At 32.8% G+C, this 18,281-nt stretch overlaps 10 protein-coding genes across 10 annotated transcripts; 7 read left to right on the top strand and 3 right to left on the bottom strand. All coding sequences in view use genetic code 12, as the record gives it.

Annotated features, from left to right (window-relative positions):
• Positions 1–277: 277 nt before the first annotated feature.
• Positions 278–2,068, top strand: RJT21DRAFT_115986 (phosphopantothenoylcysteine decarboxylase complex subunit; the record flags this gene model as incomplete). Its single annotated transcript, XM_064880384.1, has 1 exon — positions 278–2,068. The coding sequence occupies one exon, from the start codon at positions 278–280 to the stop codon at positions 2,066–2,068; it is 1,791 nt and encodes a 596-aa protein (XP_064736259.1).
• Positions 2,069–2,314: 246 nt separating this feature from the next.
• Positions 2,315–3,457, top strand: RJT21DRAFT_115985 (uncharacterized protein; the record flags this gene model as incomplete). The annotated part of the gene is made up of 1 exon (XM_064880383.1): positions 2,315–3,457. One exon carries the CDS (start codon positions 2,315–2,317, stop codon positions 3,455–3,457), a length of 1,143 nt encoding a protein of 380 aa, XP_064736258.1.
• A 2,142-nt stretch (positions 3,458–5,599) lies between these two features.
• Positions 5,600–6,248, top strand: RJT21DRAFT_122747 (uncharacterized protein). The gene has a single exon (XM_064882493.1). It carries the CDS (start codon positions 5,688–5,690, stop codon positions 5,868–5,870), a length of 183 nt encoding a protein of 60 aa, XP_064736257.1. The 5' UTR covers positions 5,600–5,687; the 3' UTR covers positions 5,871–6,248.
• A 241-nt stretch (positions 6,249–6,489) lies between these two features.
• Positions 6,490–8,079, bottom strand: TRM1 (tRNA (guanine26-N2)-dimethyltransferase; the record flags this gene model as incomplete). The annotated part of the gene is made up of 1 exon (XM_064885576.1): positions 6,490–8,079. One exon carries the CDS (start codon positions 8,077–8,079, stop codon positions 6,490–6,492), a length of 1,590 nt encoding a protein of 529 aa, XP_064736256.1.
• Positions 8,080–8,472: 393 nt separating this feature from the next.
• RJT21DRAFT_53410 (uncharacterized protein) lies at positions 8,473–8,873 on the top strand. The gene has a single exon (XM_064884967.1). The coding sequence runs from the start codon at positions 8,526–8,528 to the stop codon at positions 8,814–8,816; it is 291 nt and encodes a 96-aa protein (XP_064736255.1). The 5' UTR covers positions 8,473–8,525; the 3' UTR covers positions 8,817–8,873.
• On the bottom strand, positions 8,874–10,415 carry RJT21DRAFT_53409 (uncharacterized protein). The gene has a single exon (XM_064884966.1). It carries the CDS (start codon positions 10,218–10,220, stop codon positions 8,931–8,933), a length of 1,290 nt encoding a protein of 429 aa, XP_064736254.1. The 5' UTR covers positions 10,221–10,415; the 3' UTR covers positions 8,874–8,930.
• Positions 10,416–11,935, top strand: RJT21DRAFT_53408 (palmitoyltransferase). Its single transcript, XM_064884965.1, has one exon. It carries the CDS (start codon positions 10,611–10,613, stop codon positions 11,730–11,732), a length of 1,122 nt encoding a protein of 373 aa, XP_064736253.1. The 5' UTR covers positions 10,416–10,610; the 3' UTR covers positions 11,733–11,935.
• A 784-nt stretch (positions 11,936–12,719) lies between these two features.
• On the bottom strand, positions 12,720–13,814 carry RJT21DRAFT_53404 (SDR family oxidoreductase). The gene has a single exon (XM_064884964.1). The coding sequence runs from the start codon at positions 13,746–13,748 to the stop codon at positions 12,735–12,737; it is 1,014 nt and encodes a 337-aa protein (XP_064736252.1). The 5' UTR covers positions 13,749–13,814; the 3' UTR covers positions 12,720–12,734.
• A 694-nt stretch (positions 13,815–14,508) lies between these two features.
• On the top strand, positions 14,509–16,949 carry RJT21DRAFT_109563 (glucan endo-1,3-beta-D-glucosidase; the record flags this gene model as incomplete). Its single annotated transcript, XM_064879904.1, has 1 exon — positions 14,509–16,949. The coding sequence occupies one exon, from the start codon at positions 14,512–14,514 to the stop codon at positions 16,603–16,605; it is 2,094 nt and encodes a 697-aa protein (XP_064736251.1). The 3' UTR covers positions 16,606–16,949.
• Positions 16,950–18,112, top strand: RJT21DRAFT_109560 (SDR family oxidoreductase). The gene has a single exon (XM_064879903.1). The coding sequence runs from the start codon at positions 16,992–16,994 to the stop codon at positions 18,009–18,011; it is 1,020 nt and encodes a 339-aa protein (XP_064736250.1). The 5' UTR covers positions 16,950–16,991; the 3' UTR covers positions 18,012–18,112.
• The last annotated feature ends 169 nt before the right edge of the window (positions 18,113–18,281 follow it).

The following is an 18,281-nucleotide window of genomic DNA, read 5'->3' as shown; positions in this document are numbered from 1 at the left end:
TGCCACATAACGATATGCTATTCTGGTCGTCCGACACTACAGGAAGACCCTACGGCACCGACTGGTGAACATTAGCAGAGGCTTAACTGCGGTAATTTTCTGATTCGCAGCACTTGGAGATCAAGAAATTTATTAGTGACGGCACTGTGTGCAGGTACAATTTCCATATAAGGAAATCACCAGTTAAAGCAAATTTTACTAATAAACTTAATTTAGGGCCAGAGTATACTTCCAGTAGTTTAGTGAGTGTTTGTAGTTAATATTGCAGTGTCCCTTAATGAGTCAGCAATCATTGTCACCTGGCGTTGCATCTGCCTCGGTATCTTTACATGCCTCATCTCCAGGCTTGGGGTCCGGGTCAGGGTTGGGGTCATCTCCACAGCCCAGTACATCTACAGGTCAACTGGTTAGTACTACTACTCCTCCATTAAAGCCGGTTCAGTCGGTATCGTTTGGGGATTTGAATAATCAGGAACGAACTAGACGGTTTACCATCACTTCTCAACCTTCTGCTGTCAATGTAATAAATCATGAGAATGTGGTATCACCCAATAATACGAGTACTAACGCCAATAATATCAGTAATACTGGATCAGGAACTGGTCCTAACTCAGCAAATGGATCTAATACCACAAGTACAACATCAACACCATCCAGAAAGACAAGTTTAACTAGTAGAAAGAATTCCACTAGTGAAGTGTTAAGCTTTTTACCAAGAAACCCTACATTTCAACCAACAAAGAATCAACTGCAACAAGTACCTCAACAACCTATATTAACTAATATCAATACCACTGGTTCTAATTCAAACTCATCTTCAAGAATTAATTCACCTCAAGTTCAAAACGATGGAATAACTCCTGTAGCTCTTAAGACAAGTTTTTCATTTGATAGTCAACATAATCATTCACCTCATCAAGTTCAATTACGTAAACAGAAATCTCCATCTCCACCTCCATCTGCTACAGTCACTCATGAAACTATACCTATTCCTATACCTATACCGATCCCTCCATCGAATATATCCTCGGCCTGCAGTTCTCAAGTGCCTTCACGAAAATCATCCATTAAGCGAGGTTCAAGTACCAACTCTAATTCTATGCTTTCGGCCAATACCAAGAAAACTGTAGTTGCATCACCAGTAGGTCCACCTGTACCATTCCAGCAATATTTATCTAAAGAAGATGATGGAAAATTCCATATTTTACTTGCATGCACAGGATCAGTAGCTACCATTAAGATTCCATTAATAATTGATAAATTATTTCAAATATATGGAAATTCTAAAATCAGTGTACAATTAATAGTTACAAAGAGTGCCTCATTTTTTCTTCGCGGTATGAAACTTAATAAAAATGTAAAGATCTGGAGAGATGAAGATGAATGGGGGAATTACATTAAGGATATGGATCATACGGAAACTATGTCTACTACTACCAGTACAGCTGGAAATAATAAAAAGAAATATAATCCATTTGATAAGTTGATCTTACATAATGAGTTAAGAAGATGGGCAGATATAATGTTAATTGCTCCACTTTCAGCTAATACTCTAGCTAAGATTTCTAATGGGATTGCTGATAACTTACTAACTTCTATAATTCGAAGTTGGAATCCCAGCACTAAGAAACCAATCATAGTGGCACCTGCTATGAATACGTTCATGTATACCCATCCTATAACTGCCAAACAGTTGAGTATTATTTCAAGTGCAGACTTTGGAATTGAAGTATTAAAGCCAGTAGAGAAAGTGTTGGTATGTGGAGATATAGGAATGGGAGGAATGAGAGAATGGACTGAGATTGTAGAAATAGTAAGGAGAAAAATTCTGGTGATTAAAGCTGATAGAAAGGTAGAAGAGGCTGAGGCTGAAGCGGAGGCAGCAGCCGAGAGAGATGATGATGAAGAAGGAGAAGATGAAGATGAAGATGATGACGAAGAAGATGACGATGACGACGACGATGATGATGATGATGATGATGATGATGAAGACGACGACGAAGACGACGAAGAAGGTGAAGATGAAGAAGAAGACAATCCAGTCACAAGTAGTCAGGTCAATCTATAAATAGGTTATGTAGAAGAATTTATCGTGCAAGACACGACTTTCTTGTAATTGCTGCAAAATTTTTGTAATTTTCTGCTTATACCCAAAAGTTTATATCAGTAGATACACATCATATATGCTACAATGAAGCTTCAAGAAATAATAAACTTTGATGATGTTGTTCAGGCGTTGCCGGGAGTCGATGATGAATTTGATCCCATTCAAATTCATTTAAATGGAAAGGACAAGTATTTCCATCGTAGAAGTATGTTGGAAGAATACTTGACACATCCAGATCAGGGTGAAGTGGACCAGTTTTTGCAGAAGCTTGAAATTACTTCCACCAAATTTCTGAATGCCGATCTATTAAGAATTATCTTACGATGTTTCAGCTTTCACCTTCTCCTAAAATTTGAGTTTGAATCCACAGAAGATTTAGTTGAGCTAATACGACATATTTGTCGATGTATTCATATGGAGTTTTATCGTGATATGTTTCAATATTGGGATTTTACTTTGCCGATGTGCTTTAAACTTCCGCAAATAGAAGATAAGGAAATTGAAGAGCATAGAGCTTATGAGCATATTATATGTGAAGATTTTAAACCTGCAGATCCAAATGAAACTCCATCATTAATAAAAATAGATTCTACTGAATTCTGGGAATTAGGATTAGGCAGTTGTATAGGGTTACTATATCCCAACTCACCGCCATGTGAATTTTCAGCGGATAATATCAAACACATTAGGATTCATAAAGAAGTTAGAAGAACTGATGGTTATTATTGTATCAGAAACTACAGCTTTGTACAAGCTGTACGTGATTACATATTTAAAAATCCAGCCCAGCTCAACTCAGCTGATACATATGGTTTTGGGAAAAGTAGATGTTTTGAAATTAATGAAAAAGTTATAAAAGTAAGTTTTCATTTATATACATATTTGTCAAAAACGTTTACAGAAAATGCTATCCCGATTGAAGTAAGAGCAGGAATTCGGCAGAATGTTAATGATTTCTTTCAAGGAAAAGACGAAAGTGGGAGATTTATGGTGGTTTTTAACCAGTGTATTAGAAAGGCTATTTACAATGGTACAAACTGCTTTTTCTTAACTGATTATGTGAGTACATTTTTTATCCAGTTTCAACTTGGAGATCTTGGAGAGACCGCTTTACTCCGTTCAGTAAGTTGTAAAATAATAAAATTTGAGGAACGAGAAGAACTGGAATATTCACTCAATTTTCATTTATTTCTATTCTTGAGAGAGATTAAGAATAATTGTTATGGCACCATAGATCTCGATTTTTCAGAGTGGCCTGGAAAGTTATATCTTACATCCTGCGATCAAGACAATTTTACCTGCTGCTCTTATAAAACAAGTCATCAGTTAAATGAACAAATATTTCTTTGAAGATATGTGCCTCTGGCAAAGTATCCTATTCGTAAATATCTGTTTATATCTTTTTCTGGTTAAGCTGGAGAATTGTCCGATCTATTGGTACGAAGTAGAAGAACTAGCTTATCAAATAAATAAAGTATACAGTAAATGAAAACATTACCACCACGGCTTGTACACAACGTAATATAGCGTATGGTAACGCTTGCTTACCCCGGTTGTAGGCATAAATTAGAAATAGGCTAACTATAATCTTACTTCATCTCGCATAAACTGAAAAATAGTGAGTCCCGTGATGTGAATCATCATTACTGTTTCTGGATAGTGAGCCAATTAGAGTATGCAAGCAATTTACGCATTATTACTCACAGACCATTATTACTTTAACTTTAGTGCAGAACAGTAGGAGCTCTGAACGATGGTAGAAAGTTAAAGAACTGTCAATTTAACAACTGAGAATGAAATGAGATGAGATGAGATGAGATGAGATGAAATATTGACATTGTGCCTGAAAGGTTTGTTAACTACGCCACTACATGATCATCATCTCAACCTTCTCTCTACAGCCTTAACATTACCTATTTAGTGATTCGAGTGTATCATAGTCTGCCATAACAAGGGATTGTTAACGAGTTCAATTTCATCTCAAATTAAGGGAAAGTTCTAAAAATAGAACACAAAAAAAGAAATTCAGGGAAAAAATGGAAAAGGACCCGCCTTGAAAAAAAAAAACCTTCAAAAAAATAAAAAAATAATCTAGAAGCAGAGACGGAGTGTTAAGCCGTAGGGAATCATCTTAATGTGCTCTCCCTAGGCAAACTGTAAGAAGTTAAAGAAGTCAAGATGAAGAACGGAAATATCAATGCTGTATATGGGAATGTAACCAGACATGATATATGTACCATTAATCTAATAACTTGAATATAATCTGGTATATAGTCTAGAAATGACGTAAATTGCTCTAGCTTGTAGCTGATACTAACAATAGTAATATGAAATGAAATTTTCTATACTTAGAAGATTTTACTTATAATTGGTAACAAATTTTGATTTGAAACAGAAGTTTAGCAACTATTAATTCTATTTTGCGATTGATGTCAAACATTCCAATTCCTTTCATATTCGATGCTGACATCAACTCCATCATATCTTAAGTGATTAACGGAGTAACAGAAGTATTTGGCTGCGATCTGATATGGCTTAAACATTTCAGGTTGCATTCTTGACGAGTCAGAATAACGACATACTAACACTTGACGACAATATGAAAAAAGGCAAGGAAGGTAAGACTTTCCCCTTTCTCTCCATTTAATTAGACGATTTTTCTTGAACAATTCGCGTTTTTTTTTTTTTATTAAGATCCAAGATAAGCTTAAACTGTAAAATTGTGAAAAAAAAGAAACAAAAAGAAAGCGAAAAGGGGACAGAATGCACGTGCACGTGTGCACACCACCACCAAAAGGCAATCATAAAAAAAGAAAAGGAAAAGAAAAGAAATTAACCAGCAAAATGTTTACAATAAAATGGAATTATATGGAATTGTATGGAAAATGAATCATGTGAGCAGATCTTTAACTATGGGGAACAGTATCGTCTCTTTGAATATTTGTTTGCTAACAACTTCGAAGCCCGTATTCCCCGTCATACTTACATAACAATACAATCTAAGTACTTTATTTGTTTATTTACTTATTTTTTTATATCATTCTCTTGTAATAGTTTCCACAGACGATGTTACTTCCACATTAGCAGTTACTACTAGGTTGCTATTCAATTAGTTAAACTGTAAAAATAAAAATTTTCACTTCCTGGCAATTAAACTCTTTGCAATAGCAAAAAATTTTTAAAAAATAAAAAAAAGATTAGAAAAATTTAAAAAAAACTACGTGTTTTTGTGACAGAAAAGTATATACAGGTGTGGCACCCAGCAATATATATGTATATATTTTACCTAATTAGGAAGTGTAATATCCATAATTAGTGAAAAGACTGTACACAACTCCTGATTTTTCCCCCCTCCGCCCACTTTCATTTTACATGTTATAATTTTTTTTTTTACCAAGCCATCTCCTAACCACTAACATAATTGATTGCACCGTGTATAAATATAAGTCAAAATTTCCCTCAAAAAGTTTTCTATTAATTTGAAGTTTTCCTTATCGATTTTTATTTTAGAATTTTTATTCTTTCTTTTTGGATATTATTATAGACACTTTAATAGACCTTTATAAACCAATCTACTACAATGCAATTCAAATCCGTCATCATCGCTTTAACTGCTGTCTCTGCTGTTTCTGCCGCTAACGCCACCAACGGTACTAATGCTACTAACGGTTCTACTTCTGGTGCTGCTGCTGGTTCTAACCAATTAGCCTCTGCTGCTTTAGTCGGTGCTGCTGCTGCTGCTGGTGTTGCTTTATTATTCTAAGTTTATTAATTAATTAATTAAGTCAATCATATAATAATAAATCATAATACAAAAATCATTAAAAAATCAGAATCATTCTTGACTTTAATGTCTTGATAATCCACTTTCATATATACAAATGGCTTTTGCCAGTCTAACCTATCCAATTCATGATTGGTTAAATTGTAGTGCTGACTAGTCAGTATCTCAATTTGACTTTATTTGCACACCAAAATGCACACAGTTCAATCTTTGTTAATATTACTTTTTACTTTTAACTATAATATATTAATTTAATCTTCTTTTTCAATATATTATACTATATTATATTCTATTTAATTTTTATTTTATATATAATCTAACAATTTATATTTAATAAACAACAAATCCGACTAATAATCTTTTGCTATGTAGTATTACTTCTATATAATGTACCCCATAATATTATTCGATGTTCTTGATGTTCTGTCAATTGTAAAGCAAGTAATTTGAAAATGTGTATGCTGAAGCCCCTTGATTTTTCCGTAATGGTCCACTCGTGGGCATTGCCTCATTTGGAATATATCGTGGATTTATTACATAAAAATAGAAAGTTACAATGGATATAGAGACTATGTATGCATTACTATTACTAAATAGGTTACTTACTACTAGGTCTTGCCTTAGGTCCCCAGTTCTTAGTAGGATTTTCTTGATATCTTACCATTTTAACTTTTCTCAATTTTGCAATCTTTAAACTGACTTGATTTTCTTTATCAAAATCAACTTGAGGATATTGTTTAGTATTGTTCTTCTTAAAGTATTCAATAATATTATAACCTATAGATGTTGGTGATAAGCTTGCATTATAGTAAATATCTTCTTTTAATTTACTTAATTTTTCTTTATTCTTTTCACTAAGTTCTTCAGATTTTGATTCGAGTTCCTTAATGACTAATTCATTATTTCTCTTCATCCATTCTAAATTAATGTTTAGAATATATTCCCATGGTGCATCACTCTTTATACAATTCTTCTTAGCATGTGTGAGACTCATATCGTAACCTCCATTACCTATAGCACGAGCAAATTGATCAATTGATATAGGTGGAGATTTAAATAATGAAGATAATTGATTTAAATTAAAATAAAATGGTTCATTATTTAATTCATTCTTTGCCATAGTTAACATTCCTTTAATACGTTCTGTAGTTCCAAATATGGATTTATCACTATTATTATTAATTTCAAGAATTTTATTAATAAATTCTTCATTATGTAATGGCATACCATACATTGGTCCAGCAATATTATAATCATTTCCACAATATTGACAATTACTACCTATATTAGCAGTACTCTTAGGATATTGAAATTTCTTTTCATCTTTAATCTTTCCAAAATATTGGTGTGCTTTATGACCACATCCATTACAACCATAACTAATCATAGTTTTTGAAGATAATTTCTTAACTTCTAATGGACTTGTTTTAACTCTAACAAATAATCTGAAATAAAAATCAATTGAAAGACTTAATACTGGCTCTATACTTTTCTTATACTTGGCAGCAGTTGCACCGATCATTCCTAATATTAATCTAATACCAACTTCATGATTAGCTTCACTATTTATCATAGGAGTTCCAAAATTATTACCTCCATATAATGCAAAACATTTTTCAGGATATCCTGAACCAGCAATGACTCCGGCATCTGTACAAGTTACAATTAACATCCCATCATTTTCAACTGCTTGAATAGCACTATCTATAAATGGAGATGCAGTTCCATAAGGATCTAAATCAATAATATGAAATTTCTCTGATGAGCTAGCCATATATGTGATTGCATCACCTAAATTAGAAACCACATTTTCCACTTGATTATATTCAATATTTCTTTCAATAGATTTAACAGCTTCAGGTAATAAATCATTAGCTACAATTTTTTCATATTGACCTTCAAGTTCTTGAGCATATCTAATGGCTCTTAGACCAGTAGCACTCAAAGCTTCAAGAATTTTTATATTATTTAATTTTTTTTTCTTAGATGCTTCTTGATCCTTATATTTAGTATCATGAGATGCTTGTCGAAGTGCAATATATGCTTTAATTCCCATAATTGATAAATCTCGATTGAATTGTTGAATGGGGTTATAAAAGACTTGGTCCTTCTTAGGTGTCAAGATTTGGGTTCTACCCTCTTTAATAATGTTGAAATCTTCAACGTTTATACCATTTGTGTTTGTCATTACTACTCTAAGTACAGATCGAACAGTACTAACAAATTTCCTAATCATATACGAACTAAATGTTATCACCATACATTTGAAGTGAAAAATTATGGTCAGAAATTTTTTTCGAGATGCGATAGAGATGCGTTTACACTAGTGCTTTAGTATGGGGAAGACAGATAAACAGTAGATCAAAGTATAGTGTGAGTTAAGGATATATGAGCCTGTAGACTATACGATGATACAAATTATATAATACAATTCAATTAAGTTAAATTAAACTAAACTAAACTACTATGTCAATATGGATTGGTTGAATATAGTAATAGAAGCCGAGCACATAGTAGCGAAAATCTGGAGTGATTTCTCACTCCAAGAAACAGAAAGAGAAAGAGAAAATGAAAATCAAAGTGAAAGTGAATTGAAGGCGAACACCATAACTTGACCAATTGACACCTTTAACAATGTCGAATTTGGCAAGACTACAAGAGATAGTCACATTCTCACAGGATGCGAGTCCTGCCGATATACTAAATGAAGATAATGAGAGTGAATATTCATACTACAGTGATAGTGAGGACGGAGGCGACATTGACTCTGAGTATCAACTATCAGCGCAAGAGCATTGGGAGGAAAGTATTCATCAAGTAAGGCTTCTTGTTAATCAAATAATATTTCCGTTATTAGGAAAAGTATTGGGTAGAAGAGCTAGTCATTTGATATGGAAGAGAGTTGCTGATTGGTGGTTTATTTGACTGAGTGGAGCTTTGTGTATATATCGAATTTAATGAGAAGTAATGATAATAATAAAAATATAATAATAATAATAATAATAATACTAATAACAAATAAATATAAATATAAATATCTTAAGCTAAAGTGGTTAACAATTGATTGAAATCTTGTTGAAGATTACTCTCCACCAATTCAACAAATACAAATCTCTTAAACGGATCTACAATTCCTGAAGAAATCCTTTGAATACATTGGCTCAATATTGAGTTATAATCAAGTTGTTTTTCATGAGTTTCATGACTACTTCCACTCAATCTCTTTGATCCATTACTTATGGCTGAATGACGGATACCTCCATTACTATTCCGTTTATCAGAATTAGATGAAAAGATAGATGAAGTTTCATCATCATCTAACTTAATTTGTCTTGGAGGTAATGGATTACCTAAGAATTCTTTAGATGGAGTTGATGGTTGAGGTGGAGGATTTATCTTTATAATATTTTCATAGATATTATTTAATATTTGTAGTAATAAATTGAAAACAATCTTATAAATAAATAAAGTATCCAAATTAATATTAATTTCTAATTTTTCAATAAGTAATTGTCGAGAATTCAATTTTATTGGACTAACATTTATCAGAGCATTACCTTGAGCATTAGATGGTAAAGTAGTTTGACTTGAAACACTTGAATTTGAAGAACTTATACTACCAACTCTTTGAACATTTGTAGGAGAACTTATACCCAATCCTTCGACTGAGACATTACCAATATCAAAATTCTTTAGTATACTTAACAAATTCTTGATGAATTTAATTTGATAAATAGGGTAAGAAGCAGTAATTCCATTTCCATTATAATTAAAAGGATTATTACTAGTATTATAAAATTCTGAATCTAATTGACCTGAAGCAGCATTATTTGAAGTTATAATATGAGGTTTTGGTGGAGGAGTAGGTGGTAAATCACTTAAGAATGGACTACTTTGACTATTAGATTTAGGAGTGGGTGGTAATTGTTTAGGACCTGATTTACGTTCAGGAGTACTTGGTACTGCTGCTGAAGATGGTGGTGGTGATCCTACATTTGTAGATTGAATAGCATGTTGGAGTTGTTGATGAACAACTCGCGGAACAGACCGCTGCACCTGTTGTTGTTGTTGTTGTTGTTGTCCTTCAACTTCTTCATCTTGCTGAAGGGTTTTCAACAAATTACCCAAAGATATGCCTAACTTTAATAATTTACTCGAGTCAATGGGGAATTTATGATCATTAAGTCCTATCAACTGATCATAATTCAATTTGTATAACCCCAAAAAGTAGTCAGTAGAAGTGGCACTTCTATTAAAGGGAATTGTTCTGAGTAAGCTGGAGATGCTATTGATCTCTTCATCAATTAATATCAATTGGGTACTTGTCATGACTGCACTGGTTGATATAGTAGACTTACAATCAGCTTAATGGTATTGATAAGTGTTTTATATTAGAATCGTTTTATTTTATTTTTTTATGGTACAAACTGAAATTGAAAATTTCCCCATTGGGGTTTATTGAGGTAGGTGAGGCGTTGTTAAGTTAGTGAGAGTTAGTGAGCAATCAGTAGTGAGAGTTAGCGAGAGTTAGTGAGAGTCTGAGAATTAGTGAGAGTCTGAGAAACTTAGCGGCGTTTGAGAAATTTAGTGAGAGTCTGAGAAACTTAGTGAGAGTTTGAGAAACTTAGTGAGAGTCTGAGAAACTTAGTGAGAGTTAGTGAGAGTGAGATATATATAGTGAGCAATCAGTTAGTGAGAGTCAGTCACAGTAAGAGCCACATGAGCGTGTTTATCCATATCTTCATCTACTCCATAGTGATAGCGTCTCTACTAGCATTTATCATCATCTTTGGAGATCTTCCTACTTTCAGAAATACTCCTATTCATACATTAAAACAGTCCCTCGTGACTCTACCAACAAAATCTACTCAATGGTATAATTATATAAATTATCATTATTTCAATAATAACTTACACATCTATCTCAATTGGTTAGTCCCTATTGCATACTTTGGAGTTATAACCTTTTGTACTTATTTATTTTTCATTAATACTTATCCTGGTTTATCATCATCATCATCATCATCACCATTACTATGGTTAGATATTTATATTTATTCAAGTATACTATTAATTTATATATCAACATTATTATCAATTTTTATTACTCCAGGACAAATTAATCCTACTACTTATAAGTTATTTAAGAATAATCAATTAATATTCTTTGATAATAAAGTATGTTCAACTTGTATGATTATTAAACCTGCTAGATCTAAACATTGCAGTATTTGTAATAAATGTTATCCATTATTTGATCATCATTGTATTTGGATAAATAATTGTGTGGGATATAAGAATTATAAATGGTTTTTATTATATCTTATTTCTAATATTAATTATTTAATAACTGGAGCTATTCTAACATATTATGTTATATCTAATGAATCTAATAATTGGAATAAATCTTATTGGCAAGTAATTAAAAATACAACTGAAGCTAATAGAATTACTGGCATGTTCTTAATATTATGTATTATATTTTCATTCATTACAATTAGTTTCACAGCATTACATATAAGATATATCTATTTGGGTGTAACTACTAATGAATTAGATAAATGGTCTGATATCGAACATCTTGTAAGAATTGGTGTATTATATAAATCATCAATTGCCTTAAGGGGTACTCAAATATATGTTGAGAAAGCCATGAATCATGAAACTGGTAAATATGTTTATTTAAGTTTACTTGATGAATCAATTCTAATAGATAGTGAAGAGAATGAACGTATAAGTAACTTAGTTCCCATTGTTTCTGTTGAAAAGGATTTAATTAATATTTATGATAATGGCTTTTGGAATAATTTACGTGAACGATTAGCTTTACACCTCTGGTAGATTTAGACGTTTATATACAATAGATGGGATTTTAATAGTAGTAACTTGTCTAGTCAAACCATTATCAATTGTTGGACTCGTTCTCTTACCACTACCACTTTTATGAACAAACTTTGTAGAAAATTCCTTATCAATGTTTTGATTAATAACTATTAACTGAGTTAGTAATTTTGCAAACTGATCCTTTAACTGGGGATCAAAATACTCCTCTTGTAAATACTTAACTGAATACATATATAAGCGGAATAAATGAAGGATTAATCCATTATCAGATACGGTGCCTAACTTATTTAGTAGTAGTTTAATACTGTGACTTAAATGATCATAATTCTCATTGATTAAATCAATCACTGCTAAATCAACAGCACTAGTGTTTATAGTTGGTTGATAAACATCTCCAACTGTTATGGACTGTTTCCATTGCACTAATTTCTCATTCATGGCTTCTACACGTTCATGTAACAATATCTCTCTTGTGACAGACTCATTTACATCATCAAACTCTTCCTCATTGTCTTTGATATGTAGTGGGATTTTATTATGGGTTAATGGAAGTTTCCTAATTAATGTGCGATTTCTCTTCTTTATCTCCACTTTTCGAAGCGGTTTATTGACTCCCCGATTAGTAATCTGGATTTGATCGTATATGTCAATTTCCTCATCTTCAAACTCGCTCATATCATAATGGTTGGGGGGCTCTTTATCATCCATAGTTAATGGGCCCTACTGTTTTTTTCTTTGATATTTACTGGGGCATGATAGGTAGCGCTACCATATTCTCATATGATCATATTAATTCAAGTATAGTTCAAACTACTTCAAATTGCTAATTAAAGATATGAAAACTATCTTATACTAAGAATATCACTAATAAATTATGTAAACTATGTAAACTATGTAAACTATGTTGCTAAACTCACTAAACTCACTAAACTCACTAAACTCACTAAACCCATTAAATACCGGCAATAAAAAAATCACAACCACCAAGTCTTCCACAAATTAAGCTTGATTATCCAAAATTTGTTTAATTTCATCAGAAATCACCTTTTTAAAACCAATATAGTCAATGCCAAGAATTTGAGTGGCATTGGAATCTTCAAGTTTAGTATAACCAGCAAATTGATTCTTTCCAGCGGGTGTTCCTATTGGTAATTGATCAGCATACTGAGGGAAATTCTCTCTAACAATATCAACAACATTCTGATAGTGAAATCTACCTGAAGTAACTAATAATCTCTTTCCGGCAGCAGAATCCTTTTCAAAGGCTCCAATATGTGCAGCCGCTGCATCTCGAACATCAACATAAGAATTCTCAACAGGAGGAATAGGATCATCTTTCTTTAACTGTAATACATTAGCAATAAGTTGAGTAGTTTCATTTAAACTCTTCAATCCTGAGACAAAGGCTTGAGGTCCAAACACATAAACAGGTAAAATAGCAGTAAGCGAAAATTTAGGATGTTCTTTCTTAACAAAATCCCAAGCAGCTTGTTCAGCAAACTTTTTTGATCCTTCATAAGCTGCAACAGCATCTCCGGAGACAGCTTGTTCATAAGTGATTGGATTCCATGAATCTTCACCTCCAATAAATTTAGGATCTTGTAATTCAGCAAAGCTTCCAGAGGCAACAGCAGAACTAGTAAGAATGACTCTCTTAATTTGAGGTGCAACCTTTTTAATAGATGCAAGAACATTCTTAGTACCATTAATAGCAGGAATTAAAACATCTCTTTCATTATCCTCAGGTGAAAAAGTAACTGGGGAAGCAGTATGAATGAAAACTGAAACTTCAGGGTGACTTGCTAAGGCATTATCAAAGGCACCTTCCTTTTCTAAAACTTCAACAACTTCATAGGAGAATCTAGAACTCTTGACATCCTTGGCCAAGGCATCACCCTTAGAGCTCAGTCTAACTTGGCCAACAACATTATAACCTTTTTTCAACAATTGAAGAATAATATGTTGAGCAATGAATCCAGTAGCCCCTGAAATAAAAACAGTAGAAGCAGTCATTTTTGAATTCGTTTATTGATAGAGAAATTATAATAATTAATTATTATTAATTATCTATATTAATGATATAAGAACAGCACATAACAAATACTTTTTAAAGTATATTGGTCTCCTTAAATACATTTTGAAATCAAAGGATAATGCAGCTCCACAATTCGCACAGAATTTGCAATCTAGGCTTCTCTCTCATCCGTTGCTGCAGTCGGATATAATCCCATGCTTATTTCCCAATTAGGTAAGTGCGGTTTGAAATTAGGGGAATGACAAATCGTGGTCACATACGGCAGATTACCATCCATAAAATAAAACCGTAATTGCTTATGTAACAAGCCATCCGTTTGATGGATTAAGCCAATGAGGGGTTTTTATGAATATATTGGTCTAATAATTGCTGTCGTAATCATTATTATTTTTATTGACAATAGTTTTGCTGTATAATAAGATGCAAAGCTTTATAATTATACGAACTTGACCCTTAAGTCTCTCCACAATTTGTATGAGTGATTATTATCAACAACTGAGTTAATTTTAAATACACTGTGGGGATTAATCCTTTTCCTCTTGTATCAAATATTAACTATGTAGCTCGATTTGGTAATATTTTGGTAAAAATTTTTGCATTCGCAAACTTTGCAGCCTGGCGCTAATTTTAAAATCCGATTTCAATTCTCTATTACTTTTACATCAATATTTCTTCTTGAACTTAACAAAGACCTAGCATTGTTTTGTATTTAGATTGCTTTCTTTCTGAAACTACAATCAAATGTCTAACATCTTTGGTGGTGCTATCTCTACCAACCAACCTCTTTCATTATTTGCTCAAAGACCTGGTGAAACTGCAGTACCAGCGAACATCAGTAATGCTTCTCCAGTTGAAACAAACAGTTTCTATGGTAATATGTTAGTGGCTACTCAAGACTGTTCAGTTTTCACTCATCCTTATAGTGTTACATATGCTCATGCTAATAACAATTATGGTTTGACTGTTTATCACGCCCAACAATCGGATAGGGTTTTCGGTCCTGGAACTCCAGCTTCTTACTTTTATTCACCAACAGGTATTCAAGAATTAGTATTCACTGCTGCCGATTTTGATCAAAATTTCCAATTTGCATTGATTGATATGTCAAAATTTGCTGCTACTGCAAGATTTACTGCTACAAACAACGGCTACATGGACTGTCCTATGGTTCAAGGAATGGGGTTCGTTACTGCTATCTATAATAATTTAGTTCCTCAAATTAATTCGAGTGTTGGTTTTCAATCAGTTCAAGGTACAACTTCCCCAAGAAGTGGAATATTAAAGTTCATTATTACTCTTTTAAATGGTACCACTTGGTCTTTATATGCTACTATACCATCCGGTCAATCATTAAGTTTTAAATTACAGGGAAATAATTCTATCATTACTTCGAATTCAGTGGATGGAGCTGTATTTCAACTTTGTGTGGGTCAAGATGATCATTTTGATTTAAGTGCCGGTTGTTATCCAACTGGTTCATCAATTACCGCTAGTGTCAATGGTTCAACTTGTATTTATCAATTGAATTATTCAGTCTCAGGAACTTCAAATAATGGAACTACTTTAATATTTGCGGCTCCTCATCATGTTGCTGCTTTCACAAGTCTGACAGCCGCTACAGCAACATCATTAACTGCATTATCAACTACATTAGGTTTGATGACTGGTTGTCTTACCAACACCTTACAAATGCAAGAAACAATTCCTACAAATATGGGATGGGGACCATACACTACTATTTCAGGAAATTCTGCTAATTACACAGCTAATGCAATTTCCTCAATTACAAATGCAGCTAATTCAGAAGTGAATGATGATGTCGTTTCTATGGCAAATGTTGATTCCATGTATACTAGTGGAAAAATATTATTAAAATATGCTTTGGTATTGTATACTACTCATTTCATTCTTGAAAATTCAAGTTTAACTAATACCCTACTTCCAAAGCTTAAAAGTGCAATAGAAATATTTACTAATAATACCCAAATATATCCATTGTTTTATGATACAAATTTCAAAGGAATAGTTTCATCAGCCACCGGTGATGCTGATTATGGTAATGGACATTATAATGATCATCACTTCCATTGGGGTTATCATATTCATGCATGTGCAATTGTTTCTAAAGTTGACAAAGACTTAGGTGGAAACTGGTTGACTTCAATTGAAGATTGCGTGAATACTTTGGTCAGAGATGTTGCTAACCCGACCTTAGATGATCCTTATTTCCCAATGTCCAGATCCTTTGATTACTTTGTAGGTCATAGTTGGGCTAAAGGGTTATATGCCTCTGCTGACGGTAAAGATGAAGAATCATCATCTGAAGATGTTAATCATGCATATGCAGTAAAATGTTGGGGAAACATTATAGGTGACTCTAACATGGAAAATAGAGGGAATTTAATGTTGGCGCTTTTAAGAAGAAGCTTGAATCTGTACTTCCTTTACGAGGATAATAATACTATTGAACCATCAAACTACATTGGAAACAAAGTGTCAGGAATTCTATTTGAAAACAAATGTGATTATACCACATATTTTGGTACATTAGTTCAATATATCCATGGTATTCATATGTTACCAATTATGGGTGCATCTTCTTTCATTAGAGGACCAACATTTGTTCAACAAGAATGGGATGAAATATTAGCATCTATTATAAATGGTGTGCCTGATGGCTGGAAAGGTATTTTAATGTTGAATGTTGCACTATATGATCCTACTACTGCTTACAACTTCTTTAACAGTTCATCATTTAGTGATGCATACTTGGACAATGGTCAATCCTTGACATGGTCATTAGCCTATTGTGCAGGAGTTGGTGCATCTAGTTAATTCTGTAGATAACTGATCGGGTTTGTGAATATATGAGGTTTGAAGAATTACAAATCATGTAGTTGCAAAATATGTGGAGACCAAGTGAAGCACCGTTGTGATGAGAAATCATTGAGATTACAAATATGAACCGCACTTACCCAATTTGTATAAAGATGCATAAAATTGAATGTAAAGGAACCGCACTTACCCAATTGGGATATCCCGATTTCTATGATTGCAAAATCAAATCGATGAGCATTAGAAATTGAGAAATGTAAATAGAATTGAGAGAAGTATATAAGAAGTAAAAATTCATCATGTTTCAGTTGAATTCAAATGTTTCTGATTAATATTATTTAACTAAAAATCTATTACTACACACTATACACGCAAATAAATTACTGATGTCTGCTCAAAATCAAACAGTTTTCATTTCAGGTGCTACTGGTTACATTGCCCAACATATTATTGTCCAATTGTTGAAAAAGGGTTATAATGTTGTTGGTCAAGTAAGACTGGCTGCCAAAGGTGATGCCTTAGCTAAAGATGTCAACAATTCAAACTTCTCTTATGAAGTTGTAGAAGTCCTCGAAAAGGAAGGTGCTTTTGATGAAGCTTTATTGAAACATCCTGAAGTTACCGTATTTTTACATACTGCTTCACCAGTGACTTTTTCTGCAACCGACAATGAAAGGGATATTTTAATTCCAGCAATTGATGGTACTAAGAATGTTCTTAAATCAATTAAAAAAGTTAGTCCACAGATTGAAAGAGTTGTTTATACAAGTTCTGCTATTGCTGCAGCTTCTTTCGAAGAGACAGAAGCCCCAGACTTTGTAGGAGGTGAAGATACTTGGAATGAATTCTCTTACGAGGCGGCCGTAAAAGGTAGTGCAAAAGATGCTTACCAGGGATCTAAGAAGTATGCTGAATTAGCTGCTTGGGAATTTGTTAAAACCGAGAAGCCAAACTTTAAATTGACTACTGTCTTACCTGTTTATGTCTTTGGACCTCAAGCATTTGTATCCGGATTGAAGAGTTTAAATCTTACTGCTCAAGTTGTTGCTAATGTTTTGAATTTAAAGAAAGATGATCCTATTCCTGAAATAGGAAGCAATTTTATTGATGTTCGTGATATTGCATATGCTCATATTGCTGCATTTGAGAAAGAAAATGCCGTTGGAAAGAGATTGCTTGTTCATTCAAGCAGATTCAATTATCAAAATATTGTTGATATTGTCAGAAAGAATTTCCTGAAGTTGGCTGATCAAATTCCTGTTGGAACTCCTGTCCCAAAGGATTTCTTCTCACATTATAACAAGTTACATGATTCTAATGCTAGAGAAGTTGTTGGTATTGAATATACTCCACTTGAAAAGACTATTGTTGATCATATTGGACAAATTTTAGATAACAGAAGTTAACTTTAACTCTGCATGAATCACAATTATTTATTATTTTATGTTTTTGTTTTAGATATATAGTCACATGTTATTTATTGTTTATATAGGTTTCTTAATAAAATTGTTCCTTTCTAAATCTTACATAGTGTAAAAGTAATTTTCACAGAAGCGAAATAGTAAAATTTACAATAATAGATTTGTTCAAACCCTCACTGTTCAATAGTAGACCTTAAATTGAAATCAATACATTCTATTATAAAGTTTTATACGAATATCATCGACCGTTTATAG

This window comes from Scheffersomyces amazonensis, assembly GCF_036850825.1.
Source record: "Scheffersomyces amazonensis strain UFMG-HMD-26.3 chromosome Unknown RJT21scaffold_7, whole genome shotgun sequence".
In the NCBI taxonomy this organism is placed as follows: domain Eukaryota; kingdom Fungi; phylum Ascomycota; class Pichiomycetes; order Serinales; family Debaryomycetaceae; genus Scheffersomyces; species Scheffersomyces amazonensis.
The sequence above is the reverse complement of the archived record's forward strand: the minus strand, read 5'-3'. Positions and strand labels throughout refer to the sequence as shown.